Source organism: Thermobia domestica, chromosome 15, assembly GCF_964235325.1.
Source record: "Thermobia domestica chromosome 15, izTheDome1.hap1.1, whole genome shotgun sequence".
NCBI lineage: Eukaryota > Metazoa > Arthropoda > Insecta > Zygentoma > Lepismatidae > Thermobia > Thermobia domestica.
The window spans coordinates 59,460,010-59,474,003 of record NC_137468.1 but is presented as its reverse complement, the minus strand read 5'-3'; the positions used below and the strand labels follow the sequence as shown (position 1 = coordinate 59,474,003).

Genomic DNA, 13,994 nt, shown 5'->3' with positions numbered 1-13,994 from the left:
CCCGAATTTAAGTGCGAATCAAATGATTGGCGCCACCCATCCTCTCTCCGACTCAAGAAGCTGCGTCTGGAAGGTGATGTTGATACAGTTCCTCCGAACCATACCGGAAATGCAGTGTACTATCGTAAGTTTCTGGAACATCATCATCATCCTGCACTACGCAGGAAACAACCCAATTTCATAAGGGATCCATCTATTGTTTTGTATGACAACACCCGTTGTCACAACACAGTAGCTGTTAGGAACCTTTAGCAGGATGGAAGTTTCTAGAGCACTCACCCTGTTCACTAGACATGAGTCCACGTGACTTTCATCTGTTCCCTTAGATGAAAGAATAATTGCGAGGGATGCATTTCCGCAGCAGAGATGCCATACTTCGAGCTTTCTCTTTCAGACATCAACCAAGACGTCACCGCTGCTGGTATCCTGCGACTTCCCCACACCTGGCAACCGGTGCAACATGCTGCAGGAGATTACGTTGAAGGCTTGTAGAAATGTCATGAACGTACAATAAATGGTTCACGAAAAATTTATATGTTGCCACCTTTTTCTTTCCAGCCCTCGTATTAATTGTTATCGTAACGATTGTTTCACTGATTTCACTTTAGGTTCTTTAGAAATCACTAATATAGACTTTTACACACTGCACTAAGCTCAGTCTTTTTTTTTTTTTTTTTTTTTTTTTTTTTTTTTTTTTTTTTTTTTTAGTGAATAATTTCAAGGCAATAAAGAATACTAAAAATATAGAAAATAAGTCAGGCAGTATTTGCAAAGTGCTTCTACAAGAACTAATTATTGTTATGAAGACCTTTCGTGTAACGTAGGAATTCGGGTGTCCAACAATTATGACATCATTAACTACACGTTCAGATTTCTGCACTTTAGAAGAAAAGGTTTGGAAATAGTTATTAGCAGGGCCCGGATCTTGTTGACAAGTCAACTTTTTACTGTTACGCATAGGACAAGGCGAGTTCAAATAAAAACGTTATCCGTCAACTCAGGGTTCTAAAAGTATATTTTTTTAGGGTCAACTTTTGGTCACTTTTTACTGTTTTGAAGTTTTAGGTAATTTTTTAATATTTTAAGGTAACTTTCAGGTCACTTATGGTCTTTTTTAGTCTTTCATCTACATAAGGAAATTTTAAAATGTTTTCAAATTTGAAAAATACAAAATTAGTTGCTCTCTTTTCCTGCTTTCTGACTATCGAGATGGAAAACTGCATTCCTAAAAAGCTAATGAACACTAAGCTGTAGCTGGTTGACGAGGGGTGTGGGGTTGCTAGGTGGCCAAAGAGATGATTTTTGGGTTGTTGACCACAAAGGATGTGATCACGTTAATAACTAAAAATGAATTAGAAGACGTACAAAGATTTTAAACAGGGTTTTATCTATTATTCTCGTGTATACAGTCTACACTTGCGAAATTCTATTCTTTAAGTGTGCTTCCTAGTTTCAACTCGGGAGTGAATTGATACTTTATGTATAATATCATACAATGGACTGCAACTAACTGAAACAAAACTTTTGAAAATGAGTGACAAATGGTAATTAAAATCCAATAGATATTCAAAAAATGTTGATGTTTAACAAAATAAACTTTTTAAGAAAATGCAAATTTTAAGGTCAATTTTTGTGAAGTTTAAGGTCATTTTACAGGAATTTTAGTGTCATTTTATAGGTCACTTTTTAGAAAATTTTAGGTCAACAAGATCCGGGCCCTGGTTATTAGTTTGTTTAATAGCAGTTTGTAGATACTATTTAGCTTGCTTTATTCTTCTGTGTCTTCAAATTACTCACCGAAAATTAAAAAGAATATGGACGAAATTAGCGATGAGCCTTAAAAACTTATATATACTCGCTGACAAAAACACCTAGAAGAAATGGAGAGAATGAAATCAAACTTTATGGGTTGCAAGGTCATACAAATTTATTGTAAGGATTACAATGTCAGATCAATCCGACATGGGTTTAGTTGTACGAGTCTAATACGTGTTGCATATTAGTAAGTTCTAGCAACCGCTCGGGCATGGATACATGCGTTGATGCGTCTTAGAAGTAAGGCATATCGTTGCCTGAAACAAATCAGTCCGTAGCTAATGTAACTGCTCCTAGAGATCCTGCAGATTGGTTGTGACGTAAAGTTAGCTTCCGAGCTGGTCCCAAACGTGTTCAATTGGGGAGAGATCAGGTGACTTTGCTGGCTAGGAAAGAACCTCAACATGACGTAGACAGTCCATAGACACATGTACCTTATGTGTCCGAGCGTTGTCTTGTTGAAAGCTTTTACTACAGGGTGTCTATCGGTCACGAAAGTCACGAATGTCACGAAAGACTCACGAAATCAGAAAACGGTCATGAAAGTCACGAAATTTAGCTTTTAGGTCACGATTTTTTTTTTAATGTACAAATGTAAGTACAGATTTCAAAATTTCGTTCTATAAAACGTCAAAATTCACCATCAAAAATGTCTATGGTCGGCTTTAGACGCTACCAAATCGCAAGCAAAGTACGTTTCTATCGCATGGATGAAAAGTCGGCCTAATTCGCACTCAAATTTGCTCTTGAAAATGTTAGGAAATTTTATGATTTGGTGAAGAAAAGGTCACGAAAAAGTCACGAAATTTTATTTTGGAATTTTAGTAGACATCCTGTACTATCATGGTCTCGCAGAAGGAGTAACATGTACAGAGCAGAATCTCACCCACGTATTACTGCGGCGTCAAGATTTCGCGAATGACTACGAAAGGTGACCGAAAATCATACGCGATGGTTTCCCATGCCGTAATGACAGAAGCAGCGCCGTTGTGCCGTTTCACAGTTTGGGTGGATGCAGCCTCTTCGCTTAGTGCCACTACACACGCACATGATGATCATCTGGCGTAATGCAGAATCGAGATTCATCATTGAGCACAATCGGTTGCTATTCATGGGGATTCTATGCCGCCCAAGTGCGACACCACTCCACATACTGTTGTTTATGCACTTATGCTAATGGCAACCTCCACAGAGGACTGTACACGCGGAATCCAACTGATAACCAATTTTCGAGACGATGCGGGATGACACAGGGTGTTCTAGAGTCGACTACTTGTGTTCGGATGGCAGGCGCAGACGTCACAGGCTAATATAATGTTTCACGCACAATGCGACGATTTTCCCGTGTTAAGGTCCGTCTTGGTCGACCGGAACCTTCACGCCGTTCATCGGTGTCTTCAACGTAGAAAATGAAAACATGATTTTATTCTAAGTAGTGTTCTCTCACTCACAAATTAACCATATTGTTGCACTTTTGTTTGTTTGTTTATTTGGTCCAGTACTTTGGCTTGTAGATGAATGAAAAATAGCCTACAATTACCGTACAGACAAACAGTAGAACTTCTTTTATACATAAAATTCTGAAATTCAGAAAGAACGTATTTGGTTGATCCGAGAATTGAACCCGATCGTGGTGTTACATTGTTGGTGTGTTAATCAGTACGCTATCCAATTCTTCCCTAGACAGTTCCAAATCATCTTAAACTTAGTGTTTAACTTACCAGATCTGGGTGTTCATTATCTGTTCGCCTATTGATGTATTGAATCTCTATTCCTCAGTATATGCGAGGGTCATTTCATAAGTCATGAAAACTGTGCTACAACTGCCAAATAATTTTCCAGCAATGGAAATGCACTGTGTGCGTTTGAAGACTACAGAAAGATGATTGTCAGTGCCTCCTACAGATGGCGTCTGTGTGCAGAACATAACTGTAGGGAGCAGTCGAAAGATAAGTACATACTATTTCCTTGCTTAATCAGGCTTTAATGTGAAGAAATGAACACAAGACAGCAGAAGTAGAAAGAAAAGCACGTTGCATATGCGTGGCGTCTATATATCTTTACCAATGAGGGAAACGCATATCTTTGTCTTGTTGAATACCATTAGCTGTATGTGATTCGTCAAAGTGTACCGCCCGTCAAAATCTTCTCCATCGTTTATATAGATGTCTGGATACTGTAGGGGACTTGGAAAGTGTTACTTTAAAGCGTGATCGAGCAGCGAATTCGTCCTTACGTATCTTTTGATTGCTTCGTGCTGTACACATCCACATCTGTTGGTAGCATTGAAAAAGCACGTTCCTGTGACCTTAAAACGTATATCTGAACCTTAAAGGCAGAGGGGAGTAAGTCATTTTTATTAAATTTTCAGGAGAGACAGAAAACAGAGACTTGCTTTTTGCCTTTAAGTGCCTTCGGAATTATATCCAAGTATTCATAATACAACTACAAGCTTTCTAAGAATAAGCGATATCAGAACACACGTTTCAAATCTGGCAATAACTCATTTTCAGAAAAAAATGACTTATTCCCCTCTGCCTTTAAGGTCCGAATATAGTGCATTTTCATTGGCGCTGCCTTTTGGCGTTATGGCACAGTCATCGTAACTTATGGAATAATCCCTTTATGTATTTTGCTAAAATGTTCCCATGTGTCTCCGTTTGCAAACAGCGCATGATCTTATGGTTTGATTCTCGATAGACCGTAATGATTGTACCAGAAATTATGTAGAGGGAAGAGAGAGAGAGACAGACTTGAAAGTGACTTAAAATGCTATATTATGCAGTGTGAATGTGAGGCTTTAGGAAGAAGGAATTTAGATTCACAGAATCTTTTGCTAGATACTGTCCTGAGACACAGAATTTAGTTGTCCAAGTCACGTGAAACGATCAAACTCCTAGCTAGAAAGATATAAGAAGGTGTTAGGAGCCGATCTTCCGAACGTGCACCACCTAGGTGAACTTGATTCATGTAACATACGTTAATACTAGAGAGTCTATAAGAAATATTATAAACTGGTATTCAGTTCATATAAAATAATTATGAAACCCTTCTTATTTGTTCTCCATTGCTCACTCCACTCAGAAATCCTTATTTTCGGTACATTTCATGTTTATCATCAGAGAAGATTAAAATAAAAGTAAATGGTAGGGGAAGATACCATGCATTTCAGGGCTTTGCTAAAACACAAAATTATGTACAATGCTTGGTTGCACTTTTCTACCAAACAACTGTAATAACATTTAGATAAAAATCTGGTGAGACATGGAAATCAAATTTGATAACTGTCTATCATACTTCTTGTGATTTGAATATATTAGTGTAGAATAATAATAATAATAATACTTTATTTGTATTGTGTAATTGTAGGAGTCATATGCTCCAAGCAGATTCAGATGAAATGTATCAAGCATGGATATCTTCAATGCAACAAGGAATAGGTGCTGCCATACAACTGAGTATGCACGAAGAAAATAATCCCAGTACTGGCGGTGAATCATCTTCCAAATCTTCTAGCGATAATTATGATAACCTGTCAGTGGAACGAACCAAAGAAGCAAGGCAAAGGAAGTCTAGGTAATAATCTTAGTATAAAACTTACATAATGATTTAAGAAAGAGAAAAGGATTGGGCGTTGATTCAGTGTGAAAATTGTAGTTTTATAATTTTCCCAAAGAGAATGGAGCAGAATCCAAGCAGAAAATATCGATCCTTAAAAATTATTCTCGGAAAGACAAGAGAAGATCAAATAAGAAATAAAATTATTTGGAATATACGTAACTAACCAATAAGGTGCCCGAGAGAAAGTGGAGAAATCCACACTACTCTGACGTGAATATTACAAAGAATGAAAGAAGAAAGATTACCACTCTTACTTTGGATCATCGAGTAGTTGTATTGCAATCGAATAATTTCATTATGCATATCATCTTATGTTCACCAGCACATGGATGTTAACGTAAAATACAGATTTCATGTTAATTTCATATTCTTCACAGATATTTTTGCATTTAGATTCTACATCTGGCTGGAAAGTGAATAATAGTTGTCCACAAATTCATTCCAATATTTTTCAAAGGAAAGAACAAATTAAAATCAGTAATATCGTATAAATTGTGCATCGTATTCTTTTCAAGAAGCCAAGTTCGTTGTAGTTTTGGAAGTTGTTTATTAGGATTACCTAATTGGGATCTATAATATTGTAATGTTAGTACGTCCGTCCGTCCGTTGCTCCATACGACTTGAACGGATACGTGCAATAGAGAGCTAGAACGATTATCTCGGCCGAATTCGTTAATGAATTCAATCTGTTAATATCTTAACGGTTGACAGTGTCTTACATTAATCCGTTACTTCTCACGATATCTCTTAAACGAAATCGAATTTTTGAGTTATGTTTTTTGCGATATATAGCTGGAGCGATTATCTTAGTTGAGTTCGTTAATGGACTCAATCCGTTAATATCTTAACGGGTAACGATGTCTTACATTAATCCGTTACTTCACACGATAACTCCTGAACGGATGAGTGCAATAAATGGCTAGGACAATTATCTCGGCTGAATTCGTTAATGGACTTAATCCGTTCAGATTTTAAGGTGTCAGTGTCTTACATCCACCCGTTACTTCATAGGATATCTCTTGAATGAAATTGAATTTTTGAGTTACTTTTTTTGCAGTAGAAATACGGAAGCAATTATCTTAGCTGATTTCGTTGATTGAGTCAATCCGTAAACTTCTTCACTGGTAACGGTGGCTTTGACGGTAGCTATTAGATGGCAGCAAATATCTTTCAGCGGTTGACCGGACGAAATAGCACCTTGTGGTGCGGGATCGTTTTTATTGTGTACTACAGTTAATTTTGCTCTCTCAAAAGAAGTTAAAGGAAGGCAGGAACCTTTACATATGTTTCCAGTTTAGCAATTTTTGGAAGTCACCGAAAGAAGGTGATGGTGCATACTGTAACTATTTTGATTGTAATTACAACTACTTCGTGGATAGGTAAGACTGTGTCATATTTGAGTTGGTCATCATGTATGCGGTAGCATCTATCAGCGAGTACCTGAAAGGTTACTACATTAGAAAATTGTAGCATAACAACCACTCGGAAGAGCAGAGCGTAGATGGTAGGATAAAATATATATATAAGGGTGTGGAAAGAAAGGTAATGAGATAGAAAAAGCTCCAGAATGAAGAAGGGCACAGTCAAAAAAGTCGGTGGAGAGCTCAACAAGACTCAGAAGGATAATGAAATTGGGAATTAATGGGAGTTAATGGGAGTTAATTGATTATTTTCAAGTGATTGTTCATAACAACTTCATTCGAAATAATTAACCTTCAGATCAAGGGTATCAGAGTTTTAATCACAACCATGAACTAATAAAGAAAGAGTTATTGTGTTTCATGTCCTTTCCTAAGACTTCGTTACGGAGTCTCCGTACAAAGTTACGCTTTTTTGACCTGTGGAAAACAGTCATGTAGAGTGCAGGTGGCATGGAAAACGATTGTTTTACTTCCGTTATGACACTATCTGTGTTGTGTTGTGAAGCCACGAAGTGAATTCTTCATGTATAGGAATAGCAAGAAGTCGCTTGGTGCCAGATCAGAAGAATAGAGTAGGTGTGGTACTATTTCAAAGCTACAACTAGCAACTTCCACTGATGCTGCTTGGGATGCAGAAGCGGGTGCATTGTCCGCAAGGAGACGGATCTCTTTGATGAGCATACCACGAAGTTTTTGCTTAATATCATTTCGTAGCTTCTTCTTGGAATGAGCAGTAGTATGTGGTTGTGATATTACGACCCTTCTGAAGATAGTATGTGAAAATGACCACACAACAGTTCTAAAGAAACCGAGAGCATGACCTTACCGGCAGACTTCTGCACCCTGCCTTTTTGAGGGAGGTGACGGAGAGTGCTTGCAGATAAATGCAACATACCAAACAACAATATCGTATAGAAAGATCCGACATTCGTTCATAGTTATTAGACGGGTAAGAAATTGCCAGTCATCTTGTTCCAAACGATTCAACAAATGACTCGACGTATCACGCCGTGTTTGTCCCTGAAGAGGAGTCATCAAATGCGAAACATGCTGACACCCTAGACATGCGTAAATCTTCGTGAATTATTTTGCACACACTACTATAACTCAGTCCACTTTGCTGCATGATATTATGGATGATTATTCGTCTGTCTTCCAGGTTCAGCTCTTCGATTTCCTCACTGCGGCGGTGGCGTCCGTGATTGATGGACGTCCAGGTCTTGCCTCTCTGTAAGGGACATGCGACCTGTTTGCAAATTCCTCTTCCAGTCCACTTGACGTCAATTCATAGGATGGGTATTCACCACCATAAACAAACTTCATTTCTTCGTGAGTTTACCAGGCGTTATAACTCTTTAAGTACTAAAACTTAATCACGCTACGAGATGCTGTCGTCTTCGTCTTGCACCTTGCTGACAACGAGCGTCACCTGTAAAGAAAGAAAATGACAAACATGAATAATTTTCAGTAAATAATACATGTAAGATCTTACATCTACACAGGCCAGTTACACCAAAGTCACTTAACTTCTGAGCGGTAATTAAAGTTTTCTGATACCTCATCGTACCTTTATTTATTTATTTTTTCCTGAATACTGCAATCAGTTAAAAAACTTTGTTAATTGTTGTGGAATCATTGTGAATCGTTTAATGATTGCTACAGTCGGTTATGCAGATATTTATTTACAGTCACAAAGAATTTTCATAATCTCTTGTCAGAAGACTTTCTGAAATATGCAAAGATAGTTTGTAAAGTGTGCACTTGTAACGTGACGTTCTTTAAAATTAACTCCCATCAGTTTTTAAGCGTAATCTTTGTTTTAATGTTTCGCGGTTCTACCCTTTACGCTAAAGGAAACGGATGGTTAAGGAAAGTGAATGATTATTATGAAAGAGATGGGAGGAAACGGGAGAACACCCAGAGAACATACGCACACGACGTTGTTATTTACCACAAACTTATGCCCTGAGGTTGAACCCGGGATCCCTCCCACCAGGAGTAAACATCTGACACTGAGTACCCGTGTCCCTTAAAGGTTAAATCCCAGTTGACTGTGGTGGTTGGTCTTCTCGTATAATACACTAAAGTGGATTGCTGTTTGAGAGAAGTATTTTTTGCAACCAGTAATCATTCGAACGAGTAAGACGGATGCAAATATAGTAGTTACGGGATTTTACGGACGAAAAAATCCCAGCGACGCTCACACGTTTACCACCGAAGTAGTCACACCAGGAAAAGGTAAGAGAAGCCTAAAATGCTGTATTACAAGGATGTAAATGGATTTTTGTCCATTAAATAAGGCAGTTGGGTTTACAAAACAAATTTATTTCGATTATTTTTTTTAAATGCAATTGTGACACCTCGTCTTTATTAGATGTTACAAATAATATAGTTACAAGTGTTTGGGTGCTTGGTAACTTTTTTGAAATTTTATTTTGTAGAGTATGGGAACAGCTACTGAAAATTGATGGTAATGATGAATGCTGTGATTGCGGAGCTCAAAATCCTCGTTGGGCGAGTATAAATCTTGGAATTACTCTATGCATTGGTGAGTGACTCTCCTGTCTACATGTAAAACTTAGATTAAACAAGAATATCTAACACTGATACAACTTATTTAACGATTTTCGAAATCCGAATTCTGCTCAAATCTAAATCGCAAGTAGAAAGAATTACCTCGTAATTTTTAAAATTTACTACTTACGTGTTTCCTGAGGAGAGGTATTTGTAGATAATAATCTGTTATAGTTCTGGATTCCTGGTATGATTTGTATGACTAGTCTATTGCCTTCGACGGTCAAACGCGAAATGAAGAGCTTTAGCTTCAGAAATATTTTTATATGTTGTTCAATTTATTCCACCTCTTCTAACAGCAACAAGTTTCGAATTGTCCTCCTTATGTATCTTTTCATTTTATCAAAAGTGTTTTTAATCGATTTTATTCACATTCCGTAAATAAATGTTTCGTTAATAACCCCACAATACTGGATAAGTCGTTTTTCATGAAACAATCACAAGGAATAGTTTATTCTTGGGGGTTAGTTTCTTTTCGGACATTTTTCTCTAAAACGACTCAGGGGTTTTCTTCTTCTGTAAATATTTCGTTAATAACCTGTAATGTTGCGTAAATTACGAAAATAGCCAGAAGGGGTAATTTACTTTTGAAAATGATTTTTTTTTTTTTTTTCGATGAAGTTTCCCGAAAATGTCATATAATTTCGTTCGTATTTCACAAATAAATGTCTCAGTAGTAACATAACTTAACGGGATTTAGTTTAAGATCAATTGGAGCAAGAAAGTTTAAAGCGGTGTCCCATACCTTTTATTTGTTTATTTTCTCGGGTGTAAAAGGGTAAGGTGGATTATAACAGGAGCAGGCGCGCACCCAGATTTGTTTGTTGGGAGGAGTCCTAGCTTCGGGGAGCTCCAATATTACAAGCCACTACGTCTATGTAATATTAAACGGGTATTATTCTGCACCAGAAAAGACGATAAGTAATTGTAAAATACTTCCACCTATATATTTCAGAAGTGATAAAGCTAGATTGTTTTTATAAGGGAAAGAGTACAGATGAAGTGTAAGTTCAAATTTACATACTACCTCAATCATTTCCCTGTTAAACAAGTATAGTTTTATTGAAAAAGTGTACAAATGCATGTTGAGTTAGGAATTTCGGGGGATTCGAACCCGGCAGACCTCCCCGTCGGTGCGGCCCTGAATAGGAGGTTTTTTTTTTTTTTTTTTTTTTTTAATACTATATTCCGGCCAATACGGTAATTTAAAATTCATCTCTTAAACAATCTGAAACTTATCTGTAAATCATTGAGCCCTTCCACCTAAGGCTCTGCAGAATGTTACTGCAGCATAATTGAAACTTCAAGTTTGTATTAAAACGCAAAACATTTGACAGTAAATAATATATTTTTTTTTTTTTATATTAATGTACTTGATGGTAAAATCCTGTTAATTAGGTATTTACTTGTACACTAGCTTTCGTATACACATTATATGAAAGAGGAAAATTTAGTAGGATATTGCTAAAATATTAAAAGAAAATTAGTTAAACAAAGTTACAGTTGTTTTCGCAGTTATGTATATTAATTTGATGTGTTCGGCGCTTGTCTTTAAAAGATATATTATTACAACTATGGATTGGTTTAATTCCATTTTCAGAAAATATAGAAATTTTTAAAGAGAAGTTTTTTTTTTTTTTTTTTTTTTATTTTATTCTTTTAAACGAGACTGTACTTAATAAACCTTCACGTTGTTCTAAACATAACTGTCAGGGTCAGAATTGGTTTGAAACTAGAAAGGAGCATGAAAACATACTAAAGGGAAATTAGGAAAGCTGGTTTCTGGCAATTGGATAGAATACGTCGTGCTTTGAAGGCGCTGTTGCCATAGATTCTGTAATAATAGAGAGAGACAACAACTCTGACGACAAACTTGGAATGTGTATCAATTTATAATTCTATAATTAATAATGTGAAAGAATAATTTGTAACGTATGATTGCCAAATATCAAAAATTCCAATTGTTCTGTGAGTACTTGCAATATTTGACAGAAGATTCAACATTGAACTATTGGCGACAGCACGATCAATGACCTTGGTGGCCTAGAAGCAGCGAGAAAGAATTCAGTATTAATGGCGAACAACTCTTCCTTGTGTTTATTGGTTTATAGCACTTGAGGTATCTGTCAGAAGCAAACTTTCCTTAACATCACAATATAATGAATGTCGTGAGTTACTTTAGTGATTTTGATTTAAAAATAAGTCTAAATGATTGGTATAATTTAAAATTATATTTTATTTCAGAATGTTCCGGTGTTCATCGAAGTTTAGGTGTGCATTATAGCAAAGTTCGATCTCTCACATTGGATGCTTGGGAACCAGAGATTCTTAAGGTCATGGCTGAATTGGGTAATACAATAGTAAACAAAGTTTATGAAGCTAATGTTGGGAAAGATATTGCACGGGCTACTCCACACTGTCACGGGTAAGGAAAAGAAGTATATATATACACACAAATGCCATAAGATTATAGGTTAATTTTTAAAATGTTTGAAAAGGTAACGTCGAAGGTAGAAGAATATATCGTGACATATGAATCAACTTCCCTTTATAGCAACGAAATATATGATTTAATGTGCAGAATTTCCGGGAAATTTTGTACGTATCCAGGCTCGCTTCCTGTGCCGAACATATTCTAATTCGATATAAACCGACTCCTCGGAAATAAATAAAGAAAAGAAGGTTTATTAATGAAACAGAGCATAAGAAATAAATTTTCTTGCTAAATGCTAATGAAGTTAGAGCTAAATTGATATGCTTTTTATGCAAAGAAAGTTATTTTTCTTGCTGTGAATAAAATTATCTTCCAAGTCAAAACATAAGTAATATAAAATTTGTATTTCTTTCTTGGTAAAACTAAAATGCATAGCAATTGGAAGAAAATTTACTGACTTGCAACACTAAGTCTGAAATATGTCAAGAGCTTGCTTGTGGCAGCTTCTGGCGGTTTTTCAGTACTTTTTTTTTTTTTTTATTGTGTCTATAAGGAGTGTCATTCGTTTTCCGGTCGCGTTAATGATTCTAAGCCGAAGGTCAGTTTTTGAATCAAGAAAGAAAGAGAAAAAGTCTGTTACAATCAACTAAATACAGTACAGTATATGAGGTTATGAAGAACATTGTATCTGTGAGATTTTTTTATAGTTTCTGGCGTTTCCTGTCACTATTTTGATCTCATCAGTCTTTCCAACATCAACCACGTGCATTTGCCGTTCGCCTCTTAGCCTACAGGACAGTGTGATAATTTAAATGTGACCTCCTGTCAGCTTTGTGCCCAATTTATCACGGTTTTCAAGAAATAATATTACTCAGAAAATAATATAGTAATTACTCTGTGTAATTATTTTTAGTAAGTACTAAAGACTATTCAGTTAAGTAATCGATATCTTCGAGAGGATTTTCGTTCTTTTCTTAAGCCAGGAGCATATTGACCAGAAGGCCAGCCAAGCCGAAGCAGAGAGGAAGGTAGATGATGATGCAGAGAGAGGCGCCTCGGGCGTCTGTCACAACATTGGAAAGGCTTTTATATTACTCGCGTTGTAGTAAATATGCGGTACCAGGCTTTCTTGCTTTGCTCACAGAAATTAATTTCGGCTCGGCTGTCCTGTACTCTGGTCAATATACAGCTTGCCTTAGTACGTCGTTTAAGGTTATGATGTCATATTCAATTTGAGAACGTATTTGACAATGGAAAACATATCGACAACAGAAACTATATCAATTAGTACCATATTCTAGATCTATCTACATATATGAAAATGAAAGGCACTATGTGACTCCGTACCTGTTGAACCACCCGACCGATCTCGATCAAATTTTCAACATAGATGAGATTCGGCTAGGATGGTTTTTATCATTTCACTTTGATGGTGCAACTTAGGGGAGATATTTAAAAGTGATCGAAAATGACTGATATTAGTGTCGAATTCGTAGTTTTCGGGGTCGCTGAGACGAACAGTGACATTTCTGATGCTGTTTAAATCCAAATTCATCACTTTACGTCCAAAATGAAACTTACTTTCTCTTTGCGAAGAACGTTTATTCTACTAGTGTTAAATAATATTGCAGAAAAATTTTATTATTATATTATTTATTTTATTATTTCCACAATATTTTTTAAATATGTGAAAAAAAGGGATCGGGACTATTGAGCACCCTTAAACAAACAATTTAATTTCAGTTCTAGGGAATGGGGAGGAGAGAACTTGATCTTTGACCTCCATTGGGTAATGAAAAATTAACAAATCAGGATATGTATTTATCGCATTAATAGGATGTTTACCTAATACAATGTGTTACTTATTAAGAGTCAAAATGGTTTCAGCATTTCAATGACTTCTGAATCTTCATGCATGCCTAATTTGTATGATAATGTTTTCATTTCAGTTAACGGATTATTGTCACCAACTTCATGTATTTGGTCTAGGAATTAATTCGTGCGGTTGGTACGCACACATTGAAGCTGTAGTACAAACACAAAATACATAAATACCTTAAGAAAAATATTGTCCATCGCTAGCCACCACTTTCGCCCATCTGTCAGGCAATGTACGGATTCCGTGGCGA

General features: G+C 36.4%; 1 protein-coding gene across 4 annotated transcripts in view; it reads left to right on the top strand.

Moving 5' to 3' along the window:
* The window catches only part of LOC145671040 (arf-GAP with coiled-coil, ANK repeat and PH domain-containing protein 2-like), a 72,512-nt gene that overhangs the window by 28,453 nt on the left and 30,065 nt on the right, over positions 1-13,994 (top strand). For all 4 annotated transcript variants that reach the window (XM_081739715.1, XM_081739714.1, XM_081739717.1 and 1 more), the window contains 3 exons: positions 5,185-5,391; positions 9,299-9,405; positions 11,676-11,856. In XM_081739715.1, coding sequence (XP_081595841.1) covers positions 5,185-5,391; positions 9,299-9,405; positions 11,676-11,856 — 495 coding nt within the window. The remainder of the gene's footprint in view (positions 1-5,184; positions 5,392-9,298; positions 9,406-11,675; positions 11,857-13,994) is intronic.